The sequence below is a fragment of the Haliaeetus albicilla genome, chromosome 19 (assembly GCF_947461875.1).
Source record: "Haliaeetus albicilla chromosome 19, bHalAlb1.1, whole genome shotgun sequence".
NCBI classification, from domain to species: domain Eukaryota; kingdom Metazoa; phylum Chordata; class Aves; order Accipitriformes; family Accipitridae; genus Haliaeetus; species Haliaeetus albicilla.
Window position 1 is genome coordinate 28,279,140 of NC_091501.1, and position 27,527 is coordinate 28,306,666.

A 27,527-nucleotide genomic window follows, 5' to 3' on the forward strand; every position below is an offset into this window, starting at 1 on the left:
GGACCTAGCAACGATGGTTGAGCAGCTGGTGAGGTTCTTAGGAGTTTCTTATGACAAAGCACAGTTGGAATCCATGGTGGAACACTGCCATCAACTCATTGATCAGTGCTGTAATGCAGAAGCACTTCCCGTTGGCAGGGGTATGTTTAAAACGCACAGTAAAACTCTTATTGCGGAAATTGCAAGAAGCAACTGACAACTTAGTAACCTCCAGGATGTGTTAAGATATTGGCAAAATACTGCTATGTAAATGATGGGAGGTCACTGACTGTTGGTGCAATATAGGGCTTGGTTTGTTTTGAAATAAGGTTAGGTAGAAGTGACTAAAAAGGATGGAAACATCCAAGATCAACAGGGTATATTCAACACCACACAAACTACTCTGTTAGAGAGTCTTTGGCTTACTTCAACAGATTGAGCTATTCATGCTGAGAAGACTGCACCGCTCCTTCTGACCTTTGGCATGTCAAAGCCCACACAATTTCATACAGTTTATCCTGGCCTAAGCCCTTGGTTTTAAGTATATCAGATTTTCTAGAATAGCTGATAATTCTAGTTTGAAGGCATGAAATGACAAGGACCTGTAGCTTTCCTTATGAGCTCTTTTCTTTTCATTGTTTACCTCAGCTATTCAAAATGTGTTTAGCTTCTAGATGTTTATTCTGGTGAGGTCTTTCTCTAGGAACCTGAAGTGCCCTTTGATCTGTTGATAGATCTGTCCTTTGATAATGTCGAGAAATCAAGTCCTTTCTCAGTTGTCTTTCTGATCAGCATAAAAGAGCGAACTTAGTAAGTCTCCCTCAAATTATTTTCTGTAGGCTGCTTTACAGCACTTAACGGCTCTTTCTAAAAATGAGGGAATAAGATCAAGATGGACAATTCCTATGTCAGCCTCACAAATGCCTTACCCAGACATAAAGTAACTTTATCTACTAATTTAATCCAGTTTTAATTGGAACTTCCTCTCTCCCTCTCCCTTGTTTGTCCATCCATAGCCATGTCGGCACTTGTTGATACAGCATCATACATGAAGCATGCGTTTGTCATGACCACAAAGTCCTTTCAGAGGAATTGATTTACAGGTTATTGTCCTTTACTCAGGGATCATGACCTGAATACTTTATTCTTCGGTTTCTCTGTAGGAGCCTTTTCCATACTACCTCTCTCAGCCAACCTTCATGTGATCTGCAAATTATATCAGCGTAATTTTTATAATTATTTTCAAATCTCTGATAAAAAGATCAAATATTTGACTACTGATTCTGACTTAGCCAGTTGTTTATTCATTTATCATGCATTTTGTTGACATTGTATAGTTCTATTAAAAACCACTAAAATCACATGCCTTACAGAAGTCTATTGGTCACCGTTAATCAGTCAAACTGTAACCTTACCAACACTCAGTCAGGTTTGTTTGAGAGCAAGTTTGCTTTCCCATGAAAGCAGGTTCACTGGTATTCTATACTACCTTTGCATCTTTCTTGGCAGACCCTTGTGCCAGTTTTCCATTACTCAGCTCAGGCTATTGTCAGAGTAACTGACCCAGGATAACTTGCCCTGTTTGTATGCTGGCACAAACATTTCAGAATGTCATTCTTGGTAAAAAGCCATTGCTCACACCTCCTTGCTTTTATCTGTGACTTTGCATACCTGGTACGGAAAGGCTCTTCATACGTTCTATAGGGGCTATATGCTCCGGTCATTACAGTAAGGCTTGGAAACAAGATTCCTATGGGCAGTTCTCTGTCATAACTCTGATATCGCACCTCTTTTTGCCCCAGTTCACTGACATTATGGTAACGATCCATTCTTGAAATAAGTATCTCAAATTTGCTGGCTTGAAGTAAAATTCCAGTGAAGACAAAAGAGTTTGTTGTTTCACTGAAAGACCTAATATATTCCCTATAGTTTCTGGTAGAGTCTCCACTGGATGGTGTGTTTTCCTGCTCTTAGTTATCTTGCTTTCAACTCCCATCCTATCCTCCCCTTACTACTTCAAACTGAAAATTCATCATGTAACACAACTTGTATCTTGTGTGAAAACAACAGACTATTTCATTTGCCAGTAGGATTTTACGGCGCGTTGCCTAACTGATTACCAACCCGCTTCTCTGCTATGAAGGCAAGATCACAAAATAATGAGTCTGGTAAGACATCGTGAGGGCCTTGGATAGTGTTCCATGTCAGTGCAAGATTTTACAAACAACAGAGCCATGTTCTCCTCCATTGACTTGCACATAACACAGAAACCTAGGTTTGTTCCTAACCTCCACGACCTGGAGATCTGTGGAGCAGCAGCACTGCCGCATGCTATGCACAGTCTAAATCCCCGCTCCTTTTCCAGTGAAAGCCAGAAAGGTGGTTGTGAAAGAAAGGTGAGGTTGTAACCCAAGAGAAGAGAGAACAGAGCTGCTGGTGACACCTTTCACAGGCAGAAAGGTCAACTACTGTCTCTGCTGGCCATTTCATCTGCATCCAGATAAACAGGGCGATGCCCACTTTTGCTGCGTGCACCATTCTGTACATGGTGTTAGTGTTCATTGTTCTGAAGTGGAGCCTGCAAACCCCCAGTCAAGGGGCAGAGCCTCTTATTTATACCATCTACAAATCTTCCAAAAAGAAGCCTCCATTTTGTGATAGAGAAGGAAGGGAGCTACAGCACTTAATTTAATATTTTGTCATTTGTTCACTGTGTGCTTTTTATTAAAAATATCCTTATTTTGAATTTCTTTTGTTTGCTGTCTCTGGCTTTTACAGTATTTTGTTACTTCAGAATGCAGCTTCATTAACAGTGCTTTGTTCCTTCTCTGTTCGTTTCTGTGACAAACAATGGTGGCAATAACATGACAGCTTATTGTAATTTGTTTCAAATATTTTTAATTTGTCATTAGTTACATTTACTTTATTATTTTGCTTTATTTTAGTTCTTCATTTTTTTTTCTTTTAGCACATTGATCTTTACTCTGAAGATAATCCTGAGCTGCTGTGAAAGCAGAACAATGATTAGATATGTTACTTATATTTGACTCTTATCACACCATAATTTACACAGTTGCATGATTCAAATCATAAACCAGGTGGGTGACTTTTTGACAAGCTATCAATTCATATGGTAAAAAAAAAAAGATGTTACAAATAATCCACTGCATATGTCCTTTATAAAACTTGTCATTTGTCCATACATGTTGTTAGGGAGATTGAGAAAGAAAAGGCTTATCTTTACCAAGCAGAGGAAGAAAATGTTTTATTATTATTATTGAAAGGGAAATACAGGCTTTTATGTTTCATGCTATACTTTATGCAATTATAGTTGCCAGAGCAAAATTGAAATCCGTATCGGATGTTTATGATTGCAAGCGTTTTCTTAATGTGTTTTTTGATACAGGAGAAATTTGGTGAAAACAATAAATGATGCATTTTCAGTCAGTTTCCGGTTCTTTTGATCTTAGGATCCTGAAAACAAACCAGAACACTATCATACCTTCAAGAGTTATAGGAAAATCCCGATTTCACAAAACGGCCCTTGCCACACATACTGCACCATCATGTTAATATGTAATTTGTAGATGTTTCAGACAGTTTTGTCTTTGGACTCAATTATAGAGTTGCTGCATAAAAGCAATGGTAATTAAATTAAATGGGTATTCTTCTTATGCATCAAATGCATAATTAAGCTCCCTGCATGTAGTTTTGTTCTTGCTGTTATGATTAAACTCTCTGGTAGCACTGTCCCAATTCTCCTTTCATTTATTCCAGTTGAACAAGCCTGAATTTTGTCTTTATTTATAGCCAACATAAATGAGAAGAGATTTGGGCCTCTCAGTCTGGTTACTCCGTGGGGATTATTCACCAACAAGTAACCCTGGCTGACTTTGAGTTAAATAAATTTTGGACTGCAGTGAAACAGTGGTTGGGGGCCGCAGCTTTTGACTGGCGGGTTCAGCAGTGTCATCAGGTTATGTTACTAGTTGGGTTCAGTAGAGTAGAAGAATACTCCATACAAGGAAAAAGTGTTCAGTGTCCATATTGCATCCACTAAAAGCTACCTATTCCTCGTGTACAAAATTGAAATTTAAATGGCATAAACTGGGTGCATGGCACTTGTTCTCTTCCATACATATAATCTAGGCACTCATATTTAACAAATAATTCTCTCCATATTGAGGAATGTAAATTAATCTGTTGAACTTATCTTTAAACATAAAATAATAGAAATTAGTAATGATAATATTACATCTCAATAATCGGAATTCAGTGATCAGTTTAATACTCTGCATTCCATGTACCTTTTGGATAGTTCTCTAACCAGTGTATGCTGAAGGCACAGTAATTTTGAAATGTATTATTGTTAGCTGTTGGAATTATTAAACAGCCATAGTTTACATTGAGACCAGAAATCCACTTTTAAAGGAATACCCAAACCAAAATCTGTATTCATTTCTGGTTAAGGGTAGAGCAAAATCTCACAAAAATCTGCATTCTTCCTGTATAATACTTGGCTGGTGCAGATGACAAGGTGTATGGTACTTATTTTAAGGCTTTGCAAGGGTTGTGGCAGAGCAACTGGGTAAGACAACGAACAGCCTTAGGTCTCATTGAGCTTTCAATGAAAGCTAAGACTGATTAGCATCTCACAGATGATACTTGGTGCCCTGCACAGTTAGACTGTAGATACTTGGTGTCCTGTTAATGTCTGCTCTCTGACTTGTGTTCCTTCTCTGTGTTTCAGGACGAGTTGGGCTATGGAAAGACATCTTCACTGTTTCAATGAATGAGAAATTTGATTTAGTTTATAAACAGAAGATGGGAAAATGTGACCTCACATTTGATTTTTATTTATAAAAAATGCATGCATATGATATCCAAATATAGCTAGAAGTGCTTTATGCATTCATTTATTACTTGCTGGACAAAATACTGTAGCTATTATGTGTAACAAGATTTAAAGAAAGAAAAACAATCTAAGTAAACCATATCAGATACAATTATCTTTGATCCTAAACAGCTGTTTTTCTTCTAGTATTGTAATCCTTTGTCCACATGCAAAAACTTCCTAGACAATACTAGAATATTCAGCTGTTACGGAATGTGTTATATATGTATAAGCTATGTATCATATATGCAACTAGAATGTACACCTTTTCAGCCCGACATTGATTATTTAATGTGTTTTATAAAAGCTTTTCACTAGAACCTAAATAAACGTCCGTAAACCAAATAAAAAATTATTTCAGAGGGAAACAAGTAACAGGCCAAAACTGTATGCTAGAATGATCTCAGGGGTTAATCGTCACATTTATTTTTATAGCAGGTATATCAAGTATAAATAAATCCCATTCCAAAATAGTAACTGATCAAAGTGGGGTTCACATTAGGTTCTGCACACCCTTACCTGTATAATCTGAGTAGGTTCCGTGCACTGGCATACTCTGCAAGACAGGCCTTGTTATGAAACATAGCTGTGATTGTCAGTCTAATCCCAAAACCCACCCATGCTTTCATGGATGACGGCACACAGCTGTCTTCCTGATGGATGAAGTTCAGCTCCGTGCTGAAGGTCAGCAAACAGAAGCCTCTTAAGCCCCAAACTCTAATTCAGTCCCTCAAAATGGGGCTTAAAAGCAAGACATCTGGCGCAGGGGAATCTTGAGGAATCAGAGTCTCTGACCTGCATCGCTTTCCTGTGTAGATGTGAATTTCACCCATTAGATACAGAAAGAGAAGAGAAGGTGCTGGATATCCTCTAGTTCCACTAAAAGTTAAGGGCACCTAACACTGTTTACAGTTTGTGCTACTGGACTCCACCAGACCTAAGTGGAAGATGAATATACATGCCAGTGTAAGCAGGCAGAGGAAACAGCAGCACTGAAGGGAGTTTGAAAACACGCCACCAGGTGGGAGTATTGCACAAAAATTCATGCAGAATACAGTTGCAGTAATTGTTAGCCATGACTGGTCTGGATTATAATCAGGATTCAAGTTTATTTCTGTATCTTTTTTTATTTTCTATGACAGGTACACAAACAGCCTGAACCAGGCTACTATCACTATAAAACTCTCCAGAATTATTTTATTGTTCCGTTAGGTAATGACATATATGCTTTTTAGGTTCTCGGCTGCAGGAGGCCCATTTTTGCTAGTCAAATATTCAGGCTCACCAAAAGCCATGAGGAAGGACTAGCAGATTTTTAGTGTTTCAGTTCTGTTGGGAAACTAACTGTCAGTTCAGCAACTGGCAAGTGGTATAGCATGATGTGGCTTGACAGCACTTTTCCTTGTATATTTGTGAGTGAAAATGCTTTCAGTGAAATTTTATTTCTATTTTTATATTTTTAGTACTGTATGAATATTAAGCACTACACATTATACTTCTGTGCTTGCTTGCTTATTGAATAAAAGATGTGTTCCATGCATTGTGGTTTGCTCATTTTCTAGACCTCCTACTCAGGCCAGGTAGTCTTTGTACAAGCCACAGATCCTCTCCCCTACCCACACCTCCTAACTTAAGACAGAAGAACCACAGAAAGATGGCATCAACTCAGACAACCATCTCACCTAATGAGCTGTCTCTGACAGCAGCCCATAACGAATGCCTGTGCAAGAGTACAATAGAGAGCACAGGACTCTGTGAGCATCTTTGTGTTTAATAGCCCTCCACAGGGTTTTCTTCCCCTCAGGTTGGTATTGACACCATCCCATGGCAATGAGTTCTTCATCTAAATGCACACTGTACGAAAAAGGACTTGTTTGCTTGGAGACTGCCACCAGATAGTGTAATTTGGTGTTCCTTTGTTCTTGCACTATGACATGATACCCAGTCACTGTTCAATCCACAGAAGATTTTACACACTTTTACACCTGTTGGGCAACTCCGTGCTGAGAAGTCCTACTAGTCTCTGTCCTACAGGAGACCAAAACCCACAAACTACAACAGGCTGGAATAAGGCAGGAGTAGGAGAATTCCTTCTTGCTACAGAGGAAGACAAAATCTCCCCATGGTTCCTGCAGATTAGAGTCAGAAGAAAATTTCATTAGCACCAAAAATCTTCTTAAATCACTTAATCCTGAGGATGTATGAACAATACATCCTTACTGGCTGCCTAAAAGGCTTCTTGCATTTCTGAATACACCAGGGAATCCTATTTTGGTTCCTAGGCACAGCTTGTCTCCTTTGCTACAGCAGATGACCACCCCCCAAAGCCAAAAATGTTCTAAGGCCACATTTTTAACAGCCAGGTGTATACACATGCCATTGCCAAACTCAGCCTGTGCAGAGGGCCACCAGCTACCAGGCTGGAGGGGGAACAGCTAGTTTGGCCAAAAAAACATTTCCTTATAGTAAAGAGGAATAACCTCTGTGACAGTCTATTGTGCACCTACTGCTATGCTGGTGCTCCTTGTTTTAGATGACAAAGTTGCTGTGTGACAGGAATCTGCCTTCTAGCCCCAGAAAGACTGTCCTCAGCCAGAGCTATTCTTTCCTACCCCTTGATTCTGTTGCCTTCTGTGTTATTAGGTGAAATTCATCCAAAGCTGAAAGCCTGGTCAAAGCCCATTCCACATAAGCCATGCTGAAATTCTACCTTTGGATCTCTGGTCCTTGAAAGCATTTCAGTCTTTCTATTAAAATCTATAGGTCGTAAGCTCCTTCCTACTTTGACAACTTGAACTTTCAGGACTCGGCCAAATGTCACCGTAACTCTCTTTGTACAAACACAGACACCCCTTGGCCAAGTGCCCCAAATTGTCTCTGGTGAGAATGCCTCATTTATACAAAGGCACTGCAAGTGAAGAACAAAAATACCAGAAAACCAAGAGGTTTTTTTTTTCTCCCCTCAGCATTCGAATTTGGTAAGCTGCTTCTGCTGAGGTAACTGCTGCAAAGTTAGCATGCTAGCGAGATTTATCATAGTTACGCGGCTGGTAGCCCATTTAGTGATACAAATGTGCAAGATGCGGGGAGGATTTGGATGGCTCCGTTGCAATGGTATTTCAGATCACCAGCAGGCTTCCCCCTTTTCCTCTAAAGCACCGAGTACCCTCAACGTTAGTTCAAACCAGCCATCGTTGGCCATATACCTTCATGGAAATACCATATATACCACTTCACTGGATCAATCCGTCACTATGCAGGTGCACACCACGCAGTACTCGAAAGGCCGTGGCCGTCAGGCCCCCAGAAAGCCCCCGGGCTGTGCTGAGCACCGCCGTGGCTCCTGGCTCTCCATCCCTGCAGCTTCAGTCGCAGGGATGGCTCAGGTGCCAGCAGCTTTAAGTGGCTTGCCTCAGTAAGAGCCCTTCAAAGCATTAACACGAAGGAACTGAGGGGAAACTAATCTAGATGAGAAATTTTTGCACGGTTTTGTATACAAAAGGTTTAAGTGTTCATGGCAGTGAAGCTGAGCAGTGAAGAGGAAAGACAAGAAAGCTAATGAGTAACCATTAAAGATTCTCAGCACCTTTGTATAAGCATCACAACACAACATGGCACCAATAGTTCTGGCAATAATTATAAAGATTTATAGGCTTGAGTCACCATTATTATAAGCCATTCAGTCTTTCCTGGGTTATAAATAATGCTGCTTGGTAGCTACCAGCAGAGGTTTAGAGGGAGGATTAAGGAAGAGCATTTGTCTCTTAGTCAAAAGAGAAAGGCTAAACAGATTCAGCTGAATCAAATAATATTTACAAAAAAATCCCAAATCCAGTGACCACACCCATGGGAAGGACACAGTACAGAAATTATGATATATAATCTCACTACATAATCCATTTGATTTGTTTACTGTAGATCTGCAGACTGCTGTCCTCTAGTGTTTGAATCATGAAAAATATGCAGATAAGTATTTTCTGCTACCTGTCGTGGTGTATATCACACAGACAGAACAGAAATAATTGCAACCAATAACCAGCTTCATTCTGGCAATGGAAAGAGAGTGTGCAAAAATGAGCACCTTCATTTAAAAATAAAATTTGCACAGATTTTGGCATAATGAGGTTTAGACCTTAAGTACTGAGTCATACTCAAGTAAAAACTGTTGTTCTATCTCCAGGAAGGGGCAAGGAAGTCAACAGCACTGATGCCACTCTGCCCCTATCTATCTGCATAATAAATCACCCCTCTAAAAGATGGGAAAGCGATGGCAAATTCTGCAGGCAGACTGGAACAATGCCTCTTTCTAGCTCTCAGGCTTGAATCATACATAGGTGCATGTAACGTCCAGTGTCCTGAAAGCATCCAAGCTGTGTGGTCTTTAAAAACGAATGGGAGAAAAGTTCACAAAAACGCAGGGCAGTTTTCTGTGCTTTAGGACCCCAACCTGTGGGAATTACTATTAGCAGCATAGGACTCCTTACCATAAATTGGTTTTAGAAACAGTGAAGCTGTTTACACCAATCAAAGAGAGAAAAGAAAGAAGAAACCTTCGTACTCCCTGCTAATGCAGGAACCTACATGAGATTCTTTTGGTAAGCTGTGCTGTGCCAGGATCATTTTTCTGGATTTTGCCACTTCATCAGTGGGTAAAATGGTAAAGCCACGCAACAACTTTTGCCCGAGTTCTCACCGTGCACAGATGACAAGCCCTGGCAATGCACGCTAGAGTAGTTTTAGAAGCTACCACCTCCAGCTGTCCACTCTGCCTCTCTGCCAGAAATGGCCACCGTGGAGGAGAGACAGCAGAAGCAAATGTGTGCTGGCTCCTCAGCTGCTGTAATTTACAGGCTGACATATTAACTTAAACTGATATGGATGGTGGTTTCAGATAATAGGCTGATTTGTGAACTGCAGCTGCAAGGAGCCAAAGCATGTCCTCGGGTGCTGCCCTGGCTCGGAGGTGATCTCCCAAGACCTTGTCAGAGCTCTTCTGGAAGCACTCTGCAATCGGCCGAATGCAGTGTCTACTTGGGAGCAGTCCGTTTCACGCATGGACCAACTTTCGCCTGCAAAAGATAGTCTATAAAGGTGAAATTGTATCCTTCAGCAGGAAGGGGAGACAGATCCACACTGCCACATGGAATGAATTAACCAAACCTGCTTTTGGAAGGAATATTGTTTTGTAGGAGGGAGTGCTGCAAGAAGACATGCTGTGTGACAGCATGCAAGATGCAGAAAGAACAGTAACGTAATGGCAGCTGACTGCTCAGACTGATTCCAATCACAATCACTAATATGCTGACTTGCTTGATATGTGTGGTACGACTGATATTCAAAGTAACTGCCACCCAGACGTTAAATCCACTGTCACCATCTCTGTCACATACTCAGCTTTTGCCAGCACTGAACATAAGATGACAATTTAATCCTCGCACGCAGATAACAGTAGCACAGCTGGTGTAACAGTGTGCTAAGACTTTAGCCTTCGCAGGCCTTACATCTGCTTTCTTACAGCTTTGGAAAAGTCAACCAAAAAATATGTGAGAGCTCTAAGAACTCGGCACGAGCGAACTATTTAGAACAAAACAAGAACCAAGGAAAACATTTAGATTTCAAGCTCCACTGGGAAGGCAGTATTTTATTTTTGCCCATACATCACATAATCAAATGTATCAGGCGTAATAAATAATAAAAATTTACCAGAGGAAACAAAGGTGATGATGAATATTGGCTACTCAAAGCTTGCACCACTCCAGATTTTAACTTTTCCCAGGTTATTCATGTACCACTCTTGTTTGCTTCTGGACCTTCATTGTTTCTGCTGCTGTAACCCCTCCAAAAAAGGCAGTTCTAACCCTACTAAACCCTGGAAATGCTGCAAGAGATTTTCAGTTCCTGGGAGTGCCACCACTCCATAGTTGGTAGGATTTAAACCCACAGAGGAAGATCCACAGTGGGTTTCCAGTTCTGTTCTTTAACCACCCTGCTTCAGCCACACATGCTTAGGGGTCAGTCTCTCTTAACAGCCAGACCCTTTTGGACACGTTCCTTGTTCCTTCAGTAAATCCTACTGAGATTAGATGGCAAAACTAGTTCTTTGTTTTTTATTTTTAAAGATCTTGTAAGCCTGTGTATTCTAAACGGGATGAAAAAGGAATATAAACAAAAATTAAGTTATGGGCCAATTCAAGCTTTGGTTTTTAACCATGCAAGTATGGATCATTCGGTTACTTTTTTTACTCAGTAATCTGGAGCAATTTACATGGAGGTTTTGAAATGAAGCGAGAATTTAAAAATTATTCTGTTTTTTCTAGCAATAACTGCAACACTACGCACTGCCATTACATTCTTGCAATCCTATATGCTTCTGCTCAAGTGACTGTCTCTGAAGGAGTACGACCGCTGAATTCAAAGGGACCAGGTATGAAAGTTAAGTTACATACACAAATCTTTGTGGGAATCAAAATTTTAACATGCCTTGCAGGGCATTAGTCTACATCAAGAACTATTGAAATACTGAACTTGTTCATGGACTCTTGAAAATAGAAAGCATTATTGGTTACTTGCTGATGCGTGGCCAGCGTGTCTGGACTGTGCAAGAGACTGTATTTTTTCCAGACAGTGGCTACAATATAGTTTTCAATAAGTTTCATTCCATTTATTGAAAAATAACCAAACCCACCAACAAACAGAAAACAACAAAGACACACACACGCACACACCCCGCCCAAAGCTTATGGAAGGCCACAGAATAAGGCTTCTTTTCTCACGTCCAACTGCAATAATTTACGCAGTGCTTCTGGAATCAAAAGGACTCAAATCAAGATGGAAAATGCCCAACCGATACTTCACATGGGTCACCACACCATCAAAAAGCAGGCGTTCTATACCGAATCGAACCTTAAAGAGCCCGATTCCTCACAGAAACGCTGGGCGCGGCCACGGCCACCAGAAGCCGCGCCCGGGGGCGATCCCCGGTTCCCTACGCGAGGCTCCGGGCCCGGGGCCCTGGGGCCCAGCCTCCTCCTCCCGAGGGCTGCGGCGGGCCCTGCGCTGTTACCGGCCCGGCAGCCGGGGCTCCGGGGATGAGCACGACGCGGCTCCGTTGCCCCCGTTACCCCCTCACCCGCCTCCGACGGTCGGCGACGGCCCGACCCGCTCCCGCCGGGAGGGGGCCCGGGCGGGGCGGGGCGAGCCTCACCACAACGCCGGCGCCGCACCCAATAGGCACTTACCTTACTGCTGCCACGCGAACGGCGGCGCCCCCGCCCAATCAGGTGCGAAGGCCGTTGTTACCACGGCAACGGCGTCCCGGCACCAGCGGATCCCAGGAGGTGCGGGACGATGCCGGCACCGGCGGGCCCCGCTCTCCCATCCCGGGCCGCAGGTAACGACCCGGGGCTGGGGAACCCGGTAGACCGACGAAGGTCAGTGCGGGGAGGTGGTGGGGAGCAGCGGGGGCCATCCGGGGAGCCACGGCAGCGTTGTAGCGGCGAGCGGGGCCTCGCAGGGCGGCGGGAAGGCCCGGTGTTGGCGGCCTTTTCGTGAGGGAAGCCGGTCCCCGGCCAGTGGGTCAGCTGCCTCCCTACACGGGCAGAGCGCTTGAATCACTTTAATTAACTTTTCTTTTCCATCGTCTAACGATGAGCAAAGCCCCAACCAAGGCAGAAAGTGCTGCGGGGTTTGCTTGCACCAGACTGCTCTGGAAATGGGAATGAGGGACATTGCGGTGAGCATGGAGGGAAAGGGGCCCCTCTGCGTTCTGTCAGGGTGAGGGCTGCAGGTTTGGACTGAGGGAAAGGACGGTGTGGCTGTTGAAATCCTCTGCTGTTATGTTCAAGTGGAGGAAAGAAAGAAAAGAAATTCTCTTAGGGGGCAGGCCATCCCTAATTGCTCCTGATAAAGAAGAATCTGGTTGGTGTGTGGTTTATTCCACAGTTCTTTTTGCCAGGAGTTCTTTCACCTTTTCTCTGAAATACCTAAAAGAGACATGCTTTATAGTTTAGGATCTTTGTGGGCCAGTAGTCTGTCACTGCAGCCAAACTTAGAGCATGTCCTGATAATCAGAATGACCTGCTCACACTGAGGAAGTACAGAGCAGTACAGGAGGCAGCCTGTGTGCTATTGAACTTCCTTATTTGATGTGTTGTAGGTTGGCTTTAACTTCGGGGGAATTTCTGCCTTTGGGACACAAAAGTACACAGTCCCTGAGCTCATAATATATAAAATGCTCATTGCAAAATAAAATGCACATCCTGTAGGTTATCTCAGTCTTTTGCATTACTCATCAGAACTGAATCTTGGAGTGAAACTTTCTGTATTTGCTGAAGAGCCATCATCTGCTGTTGTGAGAAGGCTATCACCACAGATTAGAGTGGTGCCAGGTCCCTGCCTGATCTGTTGGAGGTATGTTTCCAGCTGTACCACCTTGTTTGATAAACACAGGAACAAGTGAACATGCTCAGCCACTTGAATAACATTAGACCTTTTAAGGGGCAGGAGCCTTGGGGGTGGTTTGTCTGTGTAAGAGGTACACGTGCCAGAATCCAGAAAATGCTGCCTTAGTATGTCATGCAGGGACAGCTTACATGCAGGAGAGGATGTGGTATCTAAGTGATTGTTCATTCTTTCTAGAGAGAGCTTTCATGTTTATTTGCTTTCATGTTTATTTGCTGTTTAGCATTTCCCATAAAGCAAGTGCTACTACTGTTTTCCCTGGGTTTTATGAAGTGAGGAGAAAACTTCTTTGGTCATCCTAAGAGTAGGGCAAAATCTGGCTCTAAGTAGCTGATATTTCTAGAACCAGCCTTTCCCCCTCAAGCCATGGAAGGAGAATAGAGAGAAGTAGCAACTGCAGTCTGAGAATATATTAAGGATTTCATAATTGGAGTTAGGGAGGTAAGAAAAGGAAGGCAATGAGAAGACACCATCTTTACAGTGGAGAGTCTGTGATTTGCACACCAGAATTTTTCCTACGGCTAACAAACACTGGCGAAGATGCTGCATGACTTAGAGACAGGGAGCTCCAGGAAAAGTTGTGAGGTGGGAGGTAACAGCGGCTTCCCAGAAAACCTCTGCTTCACCCATCATTTGGATTTTGGGGTGACTTGCCCTGTGTGTTGAGCGTAGGTGTCAAGGTGTTGGTAGTGGGGGGCTGCAGGGGGAGCCTCTGTGAGGAAAGGGCAGGAGCTGCTCCTTGCCAGATACAGCTGCTTCCAGCTGGCTCCAACAGATCCACTGCAGGGCACAGGTAAGCCCATCAGGTGTGGTGAAAGCATACTTAAGAAAGGGTAAAAAAAAAAACCAAACAACAAAAAACGCAGCATAGCTGTGTTGAGAGAGTGGGGATTGAGGGGAAAGAAAGAATTGTGAGAAACTGTCCTGCAGATACTGAAGTCAGAGAAGGAGGGGAGGAGGAGGTGCTCCAGGCACCGGAGCAGAGATTCCCCTGCAGCCCCTGGAGGAGGCCATGGTAAAGCAGGTATTTCACTGCAGCCCATGGAGATGACCGTGCTGGAGCAGATATCCATACTGAAGGTCACAGAGGACCCCACATCAGAGCAGGTGGGTATGCCCTGAAGGAAGCTGCAGCCTGTGGAGGCCCCAGGCTGGAGCAGTGAGTGAAGGACTGTAGCCAGTGGAAAGGACCCACACTGGAGCAGGAGAAAAGTGTGAGGAGGAAGGAGTGTCAGAGAGAAGCTGCTATGGACTGACTACCACCCCCCTTCCCAATCCCCCTGCACTGCTCCGGGGGAGGGAGTAGAAGAGTTGGGAATGAAGGAGCGAAGTCGAGCCTGGGAAGAAGGGGAGGGTGGTGGGAAGGTGTTTTAGGGTTTTTGTCTTTGTTTTTCACCATCCTATTCTATTTTTAATTGGCAGTAAATTAAATTAATTTTCCCCAGATTGAGTCTGTCTTGCCTGGGTGGTAATTGGTGTGTTCTCCTGTCTTTGTCTCAACCCATGAGCTTTTCCATCTTATCTTTTCCCCCTGTCCTGCTGAGGGGAGGGAGTGAGAAAGCAGCTGCGTGGGCAGCTGGCAGCCAGTCCAGGTCAAACCACCACAGCATGGAAGCCTCTGGTAACCCATTTCAAGTCATGCAGGAGCTTATACTCTGATGTGGTTCTGCTGCCAGTTGTTTGCTATAACCCCATCATGAGAACAACAAATTGTGCTAGAGCCACAAACTGTTCACCCTTAATCTGCATGGGGGAATTCGTAGCCTTAATTGTTCTCTGACAATTGCAGAGACTGTCACTCTTTCAAGGGGAATAAAACAAAATAAAGGACAAAGTGACAGCGATCCTTTTACATTAGGTTACATAAAATGTGTCAGGCTTTAAAAATAAAAAGAGAACTAAGAGAAAATGAAGGTGAGACTTGCTGTCTGTCTTGCCAAACACAATGCAAAACAGTGAAGCTTTCAGAAACAAATGGAAAAAGCATTCTATTCTAAAGCTTCATTCATTCTTCCAAGAAAAGAAAAGGACTTGGTCCCATGGTTCTGACTGAAACACTGTAGCAGATCCTCATTATTCTGCCTGCTTTCTACATTTCTATCTAAACTGGCCAGAAATATGTGTATACCATTTGCAAGATCCATCCGTCTTGTAACTATAGTGAAACATGCCTCAGATGCAGGAACTTGGTATGTAGACACTTGGGAAAGTCTTATCAATTAAATTATTGAAATGAGAGGAAATGAGGGCCAAATCCCTTAGTGGCTATAAATGCTGTAATTCTTCTGAAGATAGGAAAGCAAGCAGAGCTATTCTGATTTATGGTAACTGAGGATCTTGCCCTCGCACTAGTAGGAGTGTACTTAAAAATATTAGCAATGGATCTGATTTATGACTTTTTATGCACCAGCATGAATTCCAAGTAACATATAAATCAGAAGCTATTCAGTGCAGGTAAGTTATTCTTGATTCATGCACTGATATTTTGCAGGTGTAAAGGCAGTGTAAGTGAGAAGAGAACCAGGCTCAGTATCTGATGAAACTTTAAGTTTGATTGCTCTGTGTCTGCAATCTTTGACTTTCAGTATATAGACTTCTTATGGACAACGGACTGTTTCTGAAGGGTCTGTGAAAGATAGCTAAGAAAGGCAAGCTGACTGTTAGTAGACCAGGCAGACATATATTTCCACAAGAAAATGTCTAGAGTCCAGAAAATACCAGTTGCACTTGATTTTTACAGGAGTACTTTAGAGATCCATCCTGATTTTCTGAAGAGAGCTTTGCTAATGACTTCAGCAGCAGCAGGATGTGCTTCTACTTACCATATTCTTGTTGTAGCCTAGTTACTGAGCCACATAGCTGTTGCTACCTTAGCTGTTTGAATTTGCTAACAAATTCTGAACCTGTAAAAAGGGCAGAGTAGTATTGAACGGTCCACGAATTTCCCTCTGGCTTGGACATGGTACAAATAGCTGGCACAGCCTCTTTAGTTTCAAACCCCCAGTACCTGAGATAGAGCTTGGTGGTGCCTGAGGAGGCAATGGCAGAATCAGCTTGTGTTTGTTTGTTTCAAATACACTTATTGTCTGCCCATATTTATGATGGGGTAGATCTTGCAGCCAGAACCCCTTCATTTGAGCTCTTGGCCTCTGAGAAATGGACCCTTCCTGCTTACGGTTTCTAGGGAGCCAAACTTGCATGGGTGCCACTGCAAGTGTATCAGCCAAGAGACTGTAGTAATGATGACACTTAGCCATGTATCAGATGAAGAAGAAAAGGTTGTTTTCCACCTGAATGGTGGAGAAAGAATGCTTGGAGGCTAATTTCTTTTAATGGATGGCTACAGAGCTAGGACATCTGCCAGGGGTTACTGCTGTAGATGGGCTGTGCTAGTAAATTAAGTGTGCTTGTGACTGTTTTTTGGCACTGAGGCTAACTGGCATGGAATAGCCTATGTCCAGACTGTTAAACACTTCTCACCCTCTGAAACAAGATGGCTGCGTGCAAACTGCCCATGGGGAATGGTTCCCGACCAAGCTAACTCCCGAAATGTGCCCAAGAAGCTGCTTGACCCAAGCTTGGATCAAAACCCAGTAAGAGATTATTCTAACAATTTGAGTGTACAGAGGATGAAGATGCAGTGCCCAGTGACACTACCCAGCAACTGCTTAATTTGCCGCATGTTAAGCAGTGGAGATGGTCTACTCAGATCTACTTAATTTCTGTTTGATAACATGAAGATAGGATTGCTTAAGTTGTCAGAAAGGTGTTGTTTTCCTTTCCTTTCCTCGCCAGCCCCCCCCCCCCCCCTTCTCCCTAGTAGTCCAAAGCACTGAGCTAGGTAATGAAAACTTGAAGTGTTTGAACCGTGGTGATTTTGTTTGTTTCTTAATTTTGGATGTTTTTTTGAAGGGAGGTGGGGAGAGGGCAGAAGGGCTTTTCTGCCTGTGTAAAATGCTGCACAGTCCTGCATTTTTGCTAAAGGACTAGTAAGTCTTGCTGTTGTCCCACTGTTTTCCACTTGGCTGCGCAATGTCTGCTTTCTTTTTACTTCTCGTCGCCATTTACAGAGAATTGACTGACCCTCCTTATATGGCCTTTGTCATTTGTACATAGCATGCTAGATTTTCAGAACTCATAGAACTCCCTGTGCTAATGCTTTCTATACTGTTGTAATTGAGTGGCAGGAGCAAGGTGCTATTGATGGGCACATATCAGAGAGAGGAGGAAGTATATTATACTGTCTGACTGCCACTCAGTTTGGGGAGAACCCAAGTTTCTAATTTTGAATTACATTTGTAATAGAGAAAACAAGGCCTTTTAAAATATTTCCTTTGAAGTGTCTGATTGGGTTAACTACATAAGTATCAATAGAATTACCCTGCGATCCAGTGCATAAGACCGCCAATATTTGAAAGTATTTTTGTGACTAATGATTGTAAAACAGCACGGAAAAGATTGTGTGATAGCACCATCACCTGGATCTCCCTTATTTTATTAGCACTCAAAACACATTCCATGTGGGCAAAGACAAATGCCTCATCATACCTGAATAAGCCCCAGAGCGGCATCTCCCAAAGTTTTGAGTGGTAGAGCATCATCGACTCTCCGCATTCCTACTGGGAGTTTGCATAGTGGTGTTTGCAATCGCAGGCGCTGTTCAAGCTGTATGGTTGCACAGAGCAGATGCAGACCGTTTAACATTGCCTAGCGGGTCACCAGTGAGCCACACTTACGAAACTGTTGCATATGCCACGCAATACTATCTCTGTCTGATTGTTATTTTCCCAGTTAGCTCTTCTGTTTATACTTACAGTATAGTTTGCCTCAGATTTCCTGGTGCGGAAAATTAATAATAGCTCTTCATAAAACAGAGTAATTACTGTAATGAGCTGGTGTCTGGTACATGCATTTTTCTCCTGCAAAAGCCTAAAAGTCTAAATAAACATCTAAGCAACTGTACTGCTTAATAAAATAGCAGGCTTTCTTAACTAAAAGGTTGTGTTTTTAAAGATTTTTAGAGTACTTTAATGTGCATAGCCTTCAAGATAACGGGCAAAAACATTTCCAGAGGTAATTCTGTGTTATTTGGTAAAGGAGTTAGTTGTCTACCAGTCTGGTCTCCTACTCTAAACTGCGTATCTGAAAGTGCTGACATAGGAGATAGCTCTTGCTGACTAACAGTGACTAGATGAGAGGAGTTCACAATTTCTGTGTTTGTGCTGGACACTATCTCAGTCAATATTTTTATCAGTAAATTAGATCTCATGTCAAGAAATCAGGTTTTGTCTCGCCCGTCGCTGTTGGCAGCCACAGTGCTTCTTATTCATGTCCTATATTCTGGTGTGTTTAAAACATAATCCTGTTTTAAACCCAGGGGAGACCATGGCCAGAGTGACAACTGCAGAAGACCTCAGTGCCTTGCACCTCTCCTCTCAAGGCATCACATTTACCGCAGGACCTCATTCTACACAAAACAGAGCATCATTGTGTGGCAGCAGGTGGAGCTCAATTAAATCGGCTGCAGATTTGTACCGAAGTCTAAGTGCTCACAGCCTTGGGACTTTAAATCAAAATCCTCCTATTGCTCAGAGGACAAGCACTGTGTAACTTGCAGGTGGCATCATCCTCTCAGTCCTTTCTGTCCTGTTGTTTGCCTGGGGTTCAGTGGTGCCTTTCAGTGTAGCAAGTTGCAGTGGCCAGGGAGCCCTTACGCTGCTTGGGGTTTGGGGCACGTTTCCCTCAGTACTTTGAGAGAAGTTGTCTGTTACAGATACACCATGTTTGCTGGATCCTGTGGACAGGAGCAAAATCAATCTAGTTCTATTGATGGAGAGAGGGTGGAAGAGGGAGCCATGGCCCTTCTCACCCAACTCTTGTTCCTCCTGCTTGTATGTGAGGAAACAGAGTCTCTATTTTCTTCCCTTCTCTGAAGTCCTCTGGAACTTGAGAGAGATGCCTTCTTTGGACCACTGTCTCGCTTCTGTTCTGAAGTCACTACAAGATCACTGTTTCCAATTATAACACATTACCAGATTTGATATATATCTTGTCCTTTGGGAACTCATTTGAAATGACTATACCCTTACCACAGAAAGCTCATTTTCTGGAGGAGTAAGATTTATAGTTTGTTCCAATCAAGTATGAATTTGCTGTTAATCCCAATGTGGACATTCCTCTTGCAAGTAATTTTTAATTATTATCATGTGAGGCTTCCTCCATCACAGTTCGTGTCACTTTTCCTCCTCTCCTTGCCATGTACTTTTAGACTGAGGGTCAGATTCATTGTAGGAGTAAGCTGTGACAGCTCTATTGATTTCACTGAAGCTGTATCCAGCTGTGAATTTGAATGCTTTCTTTTGTCAGAACGGCTTGAAGTTGAAATGAAATGTGCAAGGTGCCCATGATTGTATACTTTCATTGTAATGAAGAGATGAGCATAAGAAAAAATTTGGCTCTCGTAAAACTGCAGCAAAGCTGTAAATAACAAAAAGCTGTATTTTGCCATCTTGCTTTCTGTAAACAAAGCTTCTTCTGAAGGCAGTTACATTTTGTTTAAGGGCAGATCCTAGATTAACGTTTGGAAAAACCATAAATGCCTATGAACTAGCTTCAGTGTTCAGATTTGTGTACAAAACCTTCTTTGATTCAAGTAGAAGGTAATTAAATGCTCATAGCTGTGGCTGGATTTGGCTCATTAGGAATCCAAAAGAAACATCAGGGCAAATCTTTTGGTCCTTGTTTAGTTCTTATTCAAGTCTAATGAGAGCCAGAGGTGTCTTAAGTAATATAAGGCATCCCTGTACACTATATTGCACTATCAGGTACTTCCACTCTCCATTGCTGGCTGTGTTTTTCATGGGAAAGGGGCTGGCATGTGCTACAATACTTACCAGCCATAGACTCTATGTACAGACAATGAATGTTGACCCCACTACTACATGATATCTCTACCCAAAGCTCAATAACTGAATAAAGTCTCTAAATTTTACAGGGTGGAGAGATCCTCTCTGTAGTTTGAAGTGGGAGGGCTGCCATCATGGAACACATCTATGCACTGTAACTTTATTGGTTTTTAACTTTTAAAACTTCAGTGTATATTCCAACTTACTGTTTTGGCTGTAGTAGCAGAAAGAGCAACCCCAGAATCTTTTATTTAAATACTTATAATTGTGTTTGGTTATTTATTGCTTTCAAATCAGTAGGCAAACAATAACCAATTTACTTAATATTTCTAGGGATGAACTGATTTGTATTGAATTCTCAGAAAAATATGTGATTTTGCCAGACTTAGGGGTATCTGGTGACTGCCTGATATATTTTACAGTTACGCCTGTGAGCCCCATCCCAGATCCCACATTATTCTCCTGGGATGTCGGGCAGATCTTACTTCAAAAGACAGCTGATAAAGAAGATGAACTGAAAAAAGCATTTCAGATGCTTGATGTTGGTCAGACTCTGACAGTCACAAAGGGTGAATTCAGGAGAGTGATTGAAACCTTTCTCTTCCATCTAACAGAAGCCGAATTTGATACTGTGCTGGCAGAGGTGTGCTACGTCATTGCTGTTTATAATCATTTAGAGGCTGTTCCTGTTTACATCTAGAGCAAAATTTCAATGGGAGCGGGTTCCAGACCAATATTATCAAAAAGATGCTAGACATGGTCAAAACCTTTTGTTCAAGTGAAAGCCATAGAAAACTTGCAAAAGCAATGTGAGGTAAATTTGACAATTGGTATGTTTATATGAGGATTTTGTCTGTGTAGTGTGTCTCACTATTTGAAAGAGTTGTCATTTACTAGCAGATTTTTTGATTTAAAAAAAAATCTCACAGCTTAAATTCATATACATGCAGTGTTATGAATATGCATAGATTAGGTTGTGAACTTTGAGTCAGAGACCAGCTGTTTTTTGTCTGCACGAGGAGTTTCTCAGCTCACTTTTGGTATTTGCTACCTTATAAACCATCATCAGATTGGACTTGAAGGAACATTGGGTGTTTATATGATATCATGACTGACACTTATCAAAAATAAGGGAAGATTCTGATGCCAATCTGCACCAGCATTACTGTACACTTAAATTTCTGTCCTGAAAGTGTAGGTGACTAATTTTTATATATATTCTTTTTTTTCTAATGTACTTGACTCTTGTTTATTTGTTTAATTTGAATGATCTGATCTATTACATTTGCATTTTAAACTAATCAGCCTGTAATGGGTTAGGCCCATTTCAGCCAAGATTGATGTTAAATTCTTTGCTAATACTACGTTGTCTTTAGGGGTACACATATACACCTGAAGCAGAAAAGGCCTTGGCTCTGTGTAAGCACTGCTCAGCAATAAGGAAAACATCTCCATATTACCAACACTGTTTTCAGCACAAATCCAAAACATAGCTCCATACTAGCTACTATGAAGAAAATTAACTCTATCCTAGCCAAAACCAGCACAACGCATTAAATAGTCTTTTGGAACAAGAGAAGGATGCATCAGTGACGCTGATGAGAATGGATATACTTTCATATATACATGTGAAAGATCATAGAGCTAGAGAGTTGAGAAATCTTTATCTTACGTGATGGAAAGACTTGTAGGTTGTAACTTGTTTGGGAGGGAATTACCAGATATTAAATTAATGCTCTGCTTAATTCTTGACAAGTTGCTGAGAAGTAATAATCCATACACAAAACAAAACCAAAATTATAAGATAGGTTTATTTTTGCTGTTTAAGAAAAGCACGAGTAACGCAAATGAAGTATTTAAACAATCTAATATCACTGTAGGACTTATCCATGTATATTGAAATACAGACCCCAAATATTGGCAAAGTTACTGTGCCATATCTCGACTTCCTGTCAAAGTTCACTAAAACTGCCAGGAGTACCAGCATGCTCAAACGGTAAGTGTTCCATATTATGCAGGCAAATTGCTTCTAAATTGTACTCATGAATCACGTGTGAGTTGTCTAACTCTCAAGGAGGAATCTAGCTGCTAATGTAAGCTTCTAGTGACATAGAGATATGATACACTTTTTTCTAAAATCACTTTTTCTGTATGGGTAATTGGCGTAGTTGCCATAGGAATGTTACCTGATTGCCAAAGGGAAGGGAATGGTCTGCCAAGCCACTGATCTGCTACTGGGAAAATATGAACCTTTAAGACTAATCAGTCTGTTCTCTAAATTAACAATGAAAGTTGTTGTGTATGAAAGAAGTTATAACTGATTCAGTTTAATAGGGATTTGAAAGCATGCCACTCAGCTTGACACGTCTTTAAGTGAAACATAGAAGCTAAGGCAAGGGACCCAATAATGGGAAAGTTATAGTGTTTCAGGATTCAATCCTTTAGGAGTAAATAACTCACATTCATCTTCATTTCCAGTGCAAGTAATTTTTCAATAATAAAGTTGAGAAGACACCAGCTGTGTGTGAAGTGGGGTTAAGTTTGGATTCTTACTGTCAATGAAGTAAATGGAAAGTAGAGCCGTACTCGATGTAAAAAAAAAATAAATAAAAACAAACAAACAAAAAAACCCCAACCCCAAATCTGTACTCTCGCGGTAGCTTTCTTAGTGAGTACGAAATATTTGTCACACCACACCCCTCCCCCCCCGCCCCCAGTAAAACATAAAGGGTGAAATTCTGCAAGGGGATCTGCAGGGAAATTCCTTTTCCTTCAGTTTGCCCTGCGGGTTTGTATGATCTAGCCTTCAATAAAGAGTTGCCTCAAAAAATATTCTGTAAATTCCAGTCCGGCTTTGTTCCCAGCAAGTGCAAAGCTAAGAAAACTCTCAGACAAAGAGAGAATGAGGGAGTGTAATACTGAGGATACAAAAATGGGATTAGGACTTTGAAAGGAAGCAGGAGGAAGAAGAGGAGCAGCAAAAGAAAAGAAGAAAAAGGGAGGGACCTAAGCCACTTTCTCCCAGAGAGACAGGGGAGCTTAAAAAATTCTAATTAATTAGTGAAAACTAATTAAATAACAAATGAGGGATCTTTCCTGGAATAAAAGGTTAATCTTTTCTTTATTACATGCAATATAATAAAACGGTAAAGCTTTTTGTACGCTTGGGGTTGGATTTTCTTCCGCTGTTCGAGGAGAATATACAAGACGTGACTCTTGATTTCCTTTTAAACTCCCAAAATGCGGAAAGTAAGGATCAGGCTCAGACGCTCTTGTCTTCTGGCCGGCGAGTTTGCTGGGGAACCGCTCCGAGGTGTGCGGGACCGGCCCCGGCGTGGGTTTGCGAGAGCCCCCGGGCACGGACGCCCGTGGTTTGCCCACGGGAGGGCAGCACCGGGGCTCTTCGCCGGGAGTTCTGCTCGGAGCCGCTTCTCCTCTCCACCGAGAACTCCAGCCATTCGCTGAATGCGGAGGCTGAAACGATGGCAGAGCATGGCTTCTCGGACTTCATCCCGCAAATACAGATATGAATAGAAAAGGGCCTTTCAGGAGCAGTCAGTTAAGGCTGAAACCAGAGAAGGAGGTGCGGAGAGTGGAATTTGGCACCCGCAGAACCCACCAGCGAGAGTAAACTTGGCTGGTAGTTGACTCTGAAAATGACCCGCTCTGGTGCTTGGTGCAAGTCAATAGGATGAGGAAACAAAAGCAAAAGCAAGGCGATGTATTTTTAATTTTTAAAAGCATTTTAAAAGTTACTGGTGACAAGTGGATCTCAGATTTGTGCTGGGGGAGAAGGGGAGGAGGAGACACGCTTCTTGTTCTCTAAAGAACACTTGACAGGAGCAGAGGAGAGGGGAGAACTGGCACTCTAACTTTCTTGACCTTGGGACTCCCTAGTACTCTGTCATCCCAGGGGCCAGATCAAGCTCCTAATAAGCATTTGTGTCCCTTACAGCAGCCAAAAAAAATCCTTCAAGAAAATATATTTTACACTAACAGTCATCACGCTTGTGGTAGAGGAGCAGCTGCCACATCTCCGTTCTGCTCAGGGATGCAGATTTGTGGTGATTTTCTCCAAGACCAGTGCAGAGCTGTGAAGAACAGCCACAACGAAGGCAGCGTCAAGCCACTTTCTTGCATTTATTGTTGTTCACATGCTAAAATAAAACTCTCCCATTGATGTCCCTACAGTGGTCGGTCTTCAACGGTACTGTGATGCACTTGTGGTTTATGTTCATCTAATCTTTTTTATTATATTTATTTTCAGGTTGAACAGGCACAGTCACCAAACAATAACATTAAGTCAGCTGGAAACCCTGCTCAAGGAGAAAGTATGCTGACCACGGTAATAACAGAAACCACATGCTGGGGTAGTAATTCATTTCAGATAAGTAGATGTTGCTCTTGATGTACCAATATCAATTTGGTAACGTGTTTAAAAGGATGTTGCCCTGTTGTATCATGAGGACATGGTCATACTTGTATGCTTTTTTGTAGGGTTTTTTGTTGTTGTTTTGCGGGTTTTTATTATGCTGAAGTACTAAGTAGTATTTTAAAAGCCTCTCTGATCCACACTGTGAGTCCCTTTTTAGCATCAAAAACCTAAGCACTCTTCTCTTTCAAGCAGTCTTGCAACAAATCTCTGGTGTAGGACTGGCATAGTCCCACTGTGATTTTATTTCTTAGTTACTAGATGCTTGTGGCTTGAGTAACAATGCTTGACTTATTTAAGAAACTAGATTCTCCATGGCAGTACAATTTCTGTAATTGTTTAGCCCTTTGCAAGACTGATGTAAAACATTTTGTCACATCAGAAGAACGGTATTTTATGCATTTTGTACTCTTTTTGCTTAGAAGTGTCCAGCCACCTGAGAGCTCAGTCTGCTTAAATCTCAACACAAATTTGAACTGCACAAACCCACTTTTTTAAATTGAGGAGAAAGTGGTGGTGTGACTATGGGAAAGCTAGATTTTTATTATTTTATTTTTGCACAAACTGAGCCATGAAAATCTGTTTATCAACATCATAGTATTTTATTATATTTGGGCATTTGCAAGTTAACCTAATGTCACATATCATGCCTAATAATAGTTATTATTTACAAGGACACAGAGGAGTATTCCATGCCTTCTAGAGCACTGTGTGACAGTCTGTTGGCTCTACCCTAAGACTGTTCATAGAAGAAATACATTAAACATAACCTGATGTAAATTCCAAGGAAAATCCAGTCTCCTGCTGTGCTTGGCATGGGCTTGGCCTGTAATTTGGGAGGGAGAAATAAAATCTTTCTGATTTCACAGCTGTTATTGCACCTCAGGGCTGCAGTAGTATTTGCAACCCATTTGCTTCCCTTCCACTGAGTAGGACATCTGAATATATCCTCACTCTAGTCTGAATAAAATATTAACATATCGCAAGGCTGTTAGGACAGATTGTATCCAAGACAATCTTTTCTCGCTGTGGAAAAGCCTATCAATCATAACTTGGTATAGTTGTTATTAATGCCATAGCTTTTATTCATTTGGCTATATGCGGCTAACTGAAGAGTAACATTTACGTTTTCATGTTAAGCGTTTCCTATCACAAAAGAAACTGCTGAAATATATTCTTATTACAGAATTTATGAATTGAAAATATCCTCCAAAGTCCTGATTAGAGGTACATTTAATTTACAAGGTTCTATGTGTGGGTTTTTTTTTTTAACAGCATTGTGAAATAGAGCTGTTATGTATATTTTAGTACATTAACAGAAAACATCATTAACTTAAGGCAAGGTTACCGCCTTATATATATCCCAGGAACAATTCAGTTAAAGAAGTACTGCAAGATATATAAATGCATGATGTACACAGATAATTATTCAGATACACTTAACAGTTCATATACTCTTTTAAGTATTTATCTGTAATTTATCACAGTGGTTATTCCCAAGCCGAACCTTATTCTGCTCCTGTTTGGATGCACATCATTAGTCAAGGATACATTTATATTTGTAAATCTGATTGGGTTTTGAATATGTATGTGCATGTTAAAAAAAAAAAAGAAATAGTTCTTAATGTCCTCAGTAAAATACAGAATAGTAATTTTCTCCTTGTATAGGCAGAAAGCTGTATTTGGACCACCTACCACATGTACCTTTATTTAGACATCATAACTAGCATAATGGCCAAGATCAAGTGTGCTGGTTTTGGCTGGCATAGAGTTAATTTTCTTCACAGTAGTTAGTATGAGGCAATGTCTTGGATTTGTGCTGAAAACAGTGTTGATAATACAGAGATGTTTTTGTTACTGCTGAGCAGTGCTTACACAGAATCAAGGCTTTTTTTGCTTCTCTCACCACCCTACCAGCGAGGAGGCTGAGGGGACACAAGAAGTTGGGAGGGGACACAGCCGGGACAGCTGACCCCCACTGACCAAAGGGATATTCCAGGCCATAGGACGTCACGCTCAGTGTATAAAGCTGGGGGAAGGAGGAGGAAGGGGGGACGTTTGGAGTGATGGTGTTTGTCTGCCCAAGTCACCGTCACACATGCTGGAGCCCTGCTTTCCTGGAGATGGCTGAACACCTGCCTGCCAATGGGAAGTGGGGAATGAACTCCTTGTTTTGCTTTGCTTGCGTGTGCAGCTTTTGCTTTACTTACTAAACTGCCTTTATCTCAGCCCACAAGTTTTCTCACTTTTATCCTTCTGATTCTCTCCCCCATCCCACTGTGAGGGAGGTGAGTGAGTGGCTGTGTGGTACTTAGTTGCCAGCTGGGGTTAAACCACGACATCAAGAAAATCAGCAGGTGGTTCAGAGCATCTTCTAGTCAGTGAAAAAACAGGGGGGAACCAAGACCTGACAGGTGGCCTTGGATTTCTCATCACTGTTGTGTACTTAGAAACTCTAGCTATGCTGACAGTTCACTTAATCAAATGATCCAGGGCTGGCCTTGCCTGGTTTTATGACACCAAAGTTATTGTATTTGTTGGAAGTGAGCCTTAGTGCCTTTGTAGTCATTCTTACTTGCTCAGTAAAGCATAGATAAGCTAGGAAAAGATTTTGAGTATTTCAAATGCCAGGGTGAATCTCTACATTTAGTTTTGACTTTAGGAGTCCTTCTATAATTTCTAGTCAAATGTAGTAAAATATTACTCCTGAAGGTCACTGTCTGGGGAAAAGCAGGTTTAAAGAAAAACCAACCAACCAACCAACCAAAAAACCCCGAACAAACAACTGATCAAGAAAGAAAAGTAACAGCAAATTGTAGGAAAATGGCCACAATGTGTAGGATCCACAGTGCTGCCT

The 27,527-nt window shown here is 41.9% G+C and overlaps 2 protein-coding genes across 3 annotated transcripts in view; both read left to right on the plus strand.

Moving 5' to 3' along the window:
• SULT4A1 (sulfotransferase family 4A member 1) overlaps window positions 1-6,411 on the plus strand; it is a 31,064-nt gene extending 24,653 nt beyond the window's left edge. Inside the window, exons 6-8 of one of the 2 annotated variants that reach the window (XR_011328768.1) lie at window positions 2-140; window positions 2,948-3,077; window positions 4,730-6,411. Coding sequence is in view for 1 of the 2 variants with exons in the window: in XM_069806963.1 (XP_069663064.1) it covers window positions 2-140; window positions 4,730-4,842 (252 nt within the window). In the remaining variant the exon portion in view is untranslated. The remainder of the gene's footprint in view (window position 1; window positions 141-2,947; window positions 3,078-4,729) is intronic. The other variant, XM_069806963.1, reaches the window with a different exon arrangement.
• Window positions 6,412-20,509: 14,098 nt separating this feature from the next.
• The window catches only part of EFCAB6 (EF-hand calcium binding domain 6), a gene marked incomplete at its 5' end in the record, with an annotated part of 105,702 nt that continues 98,684 nt past the window's right edge, over window positions 20,510-27,527 (plus strand). The window contains 3 exon segments of the mRNA XM_069807022.1: window positions 20,510-20,881; window positions 22,119-22,234; window positions 24,506-24,569. Of these exon segments, the coding sequence (XP_069663123.1) occupies window positions 20,510-20,881; window positions 22,119-22,234; window positions 24,506-24,569 (552 nt within the window).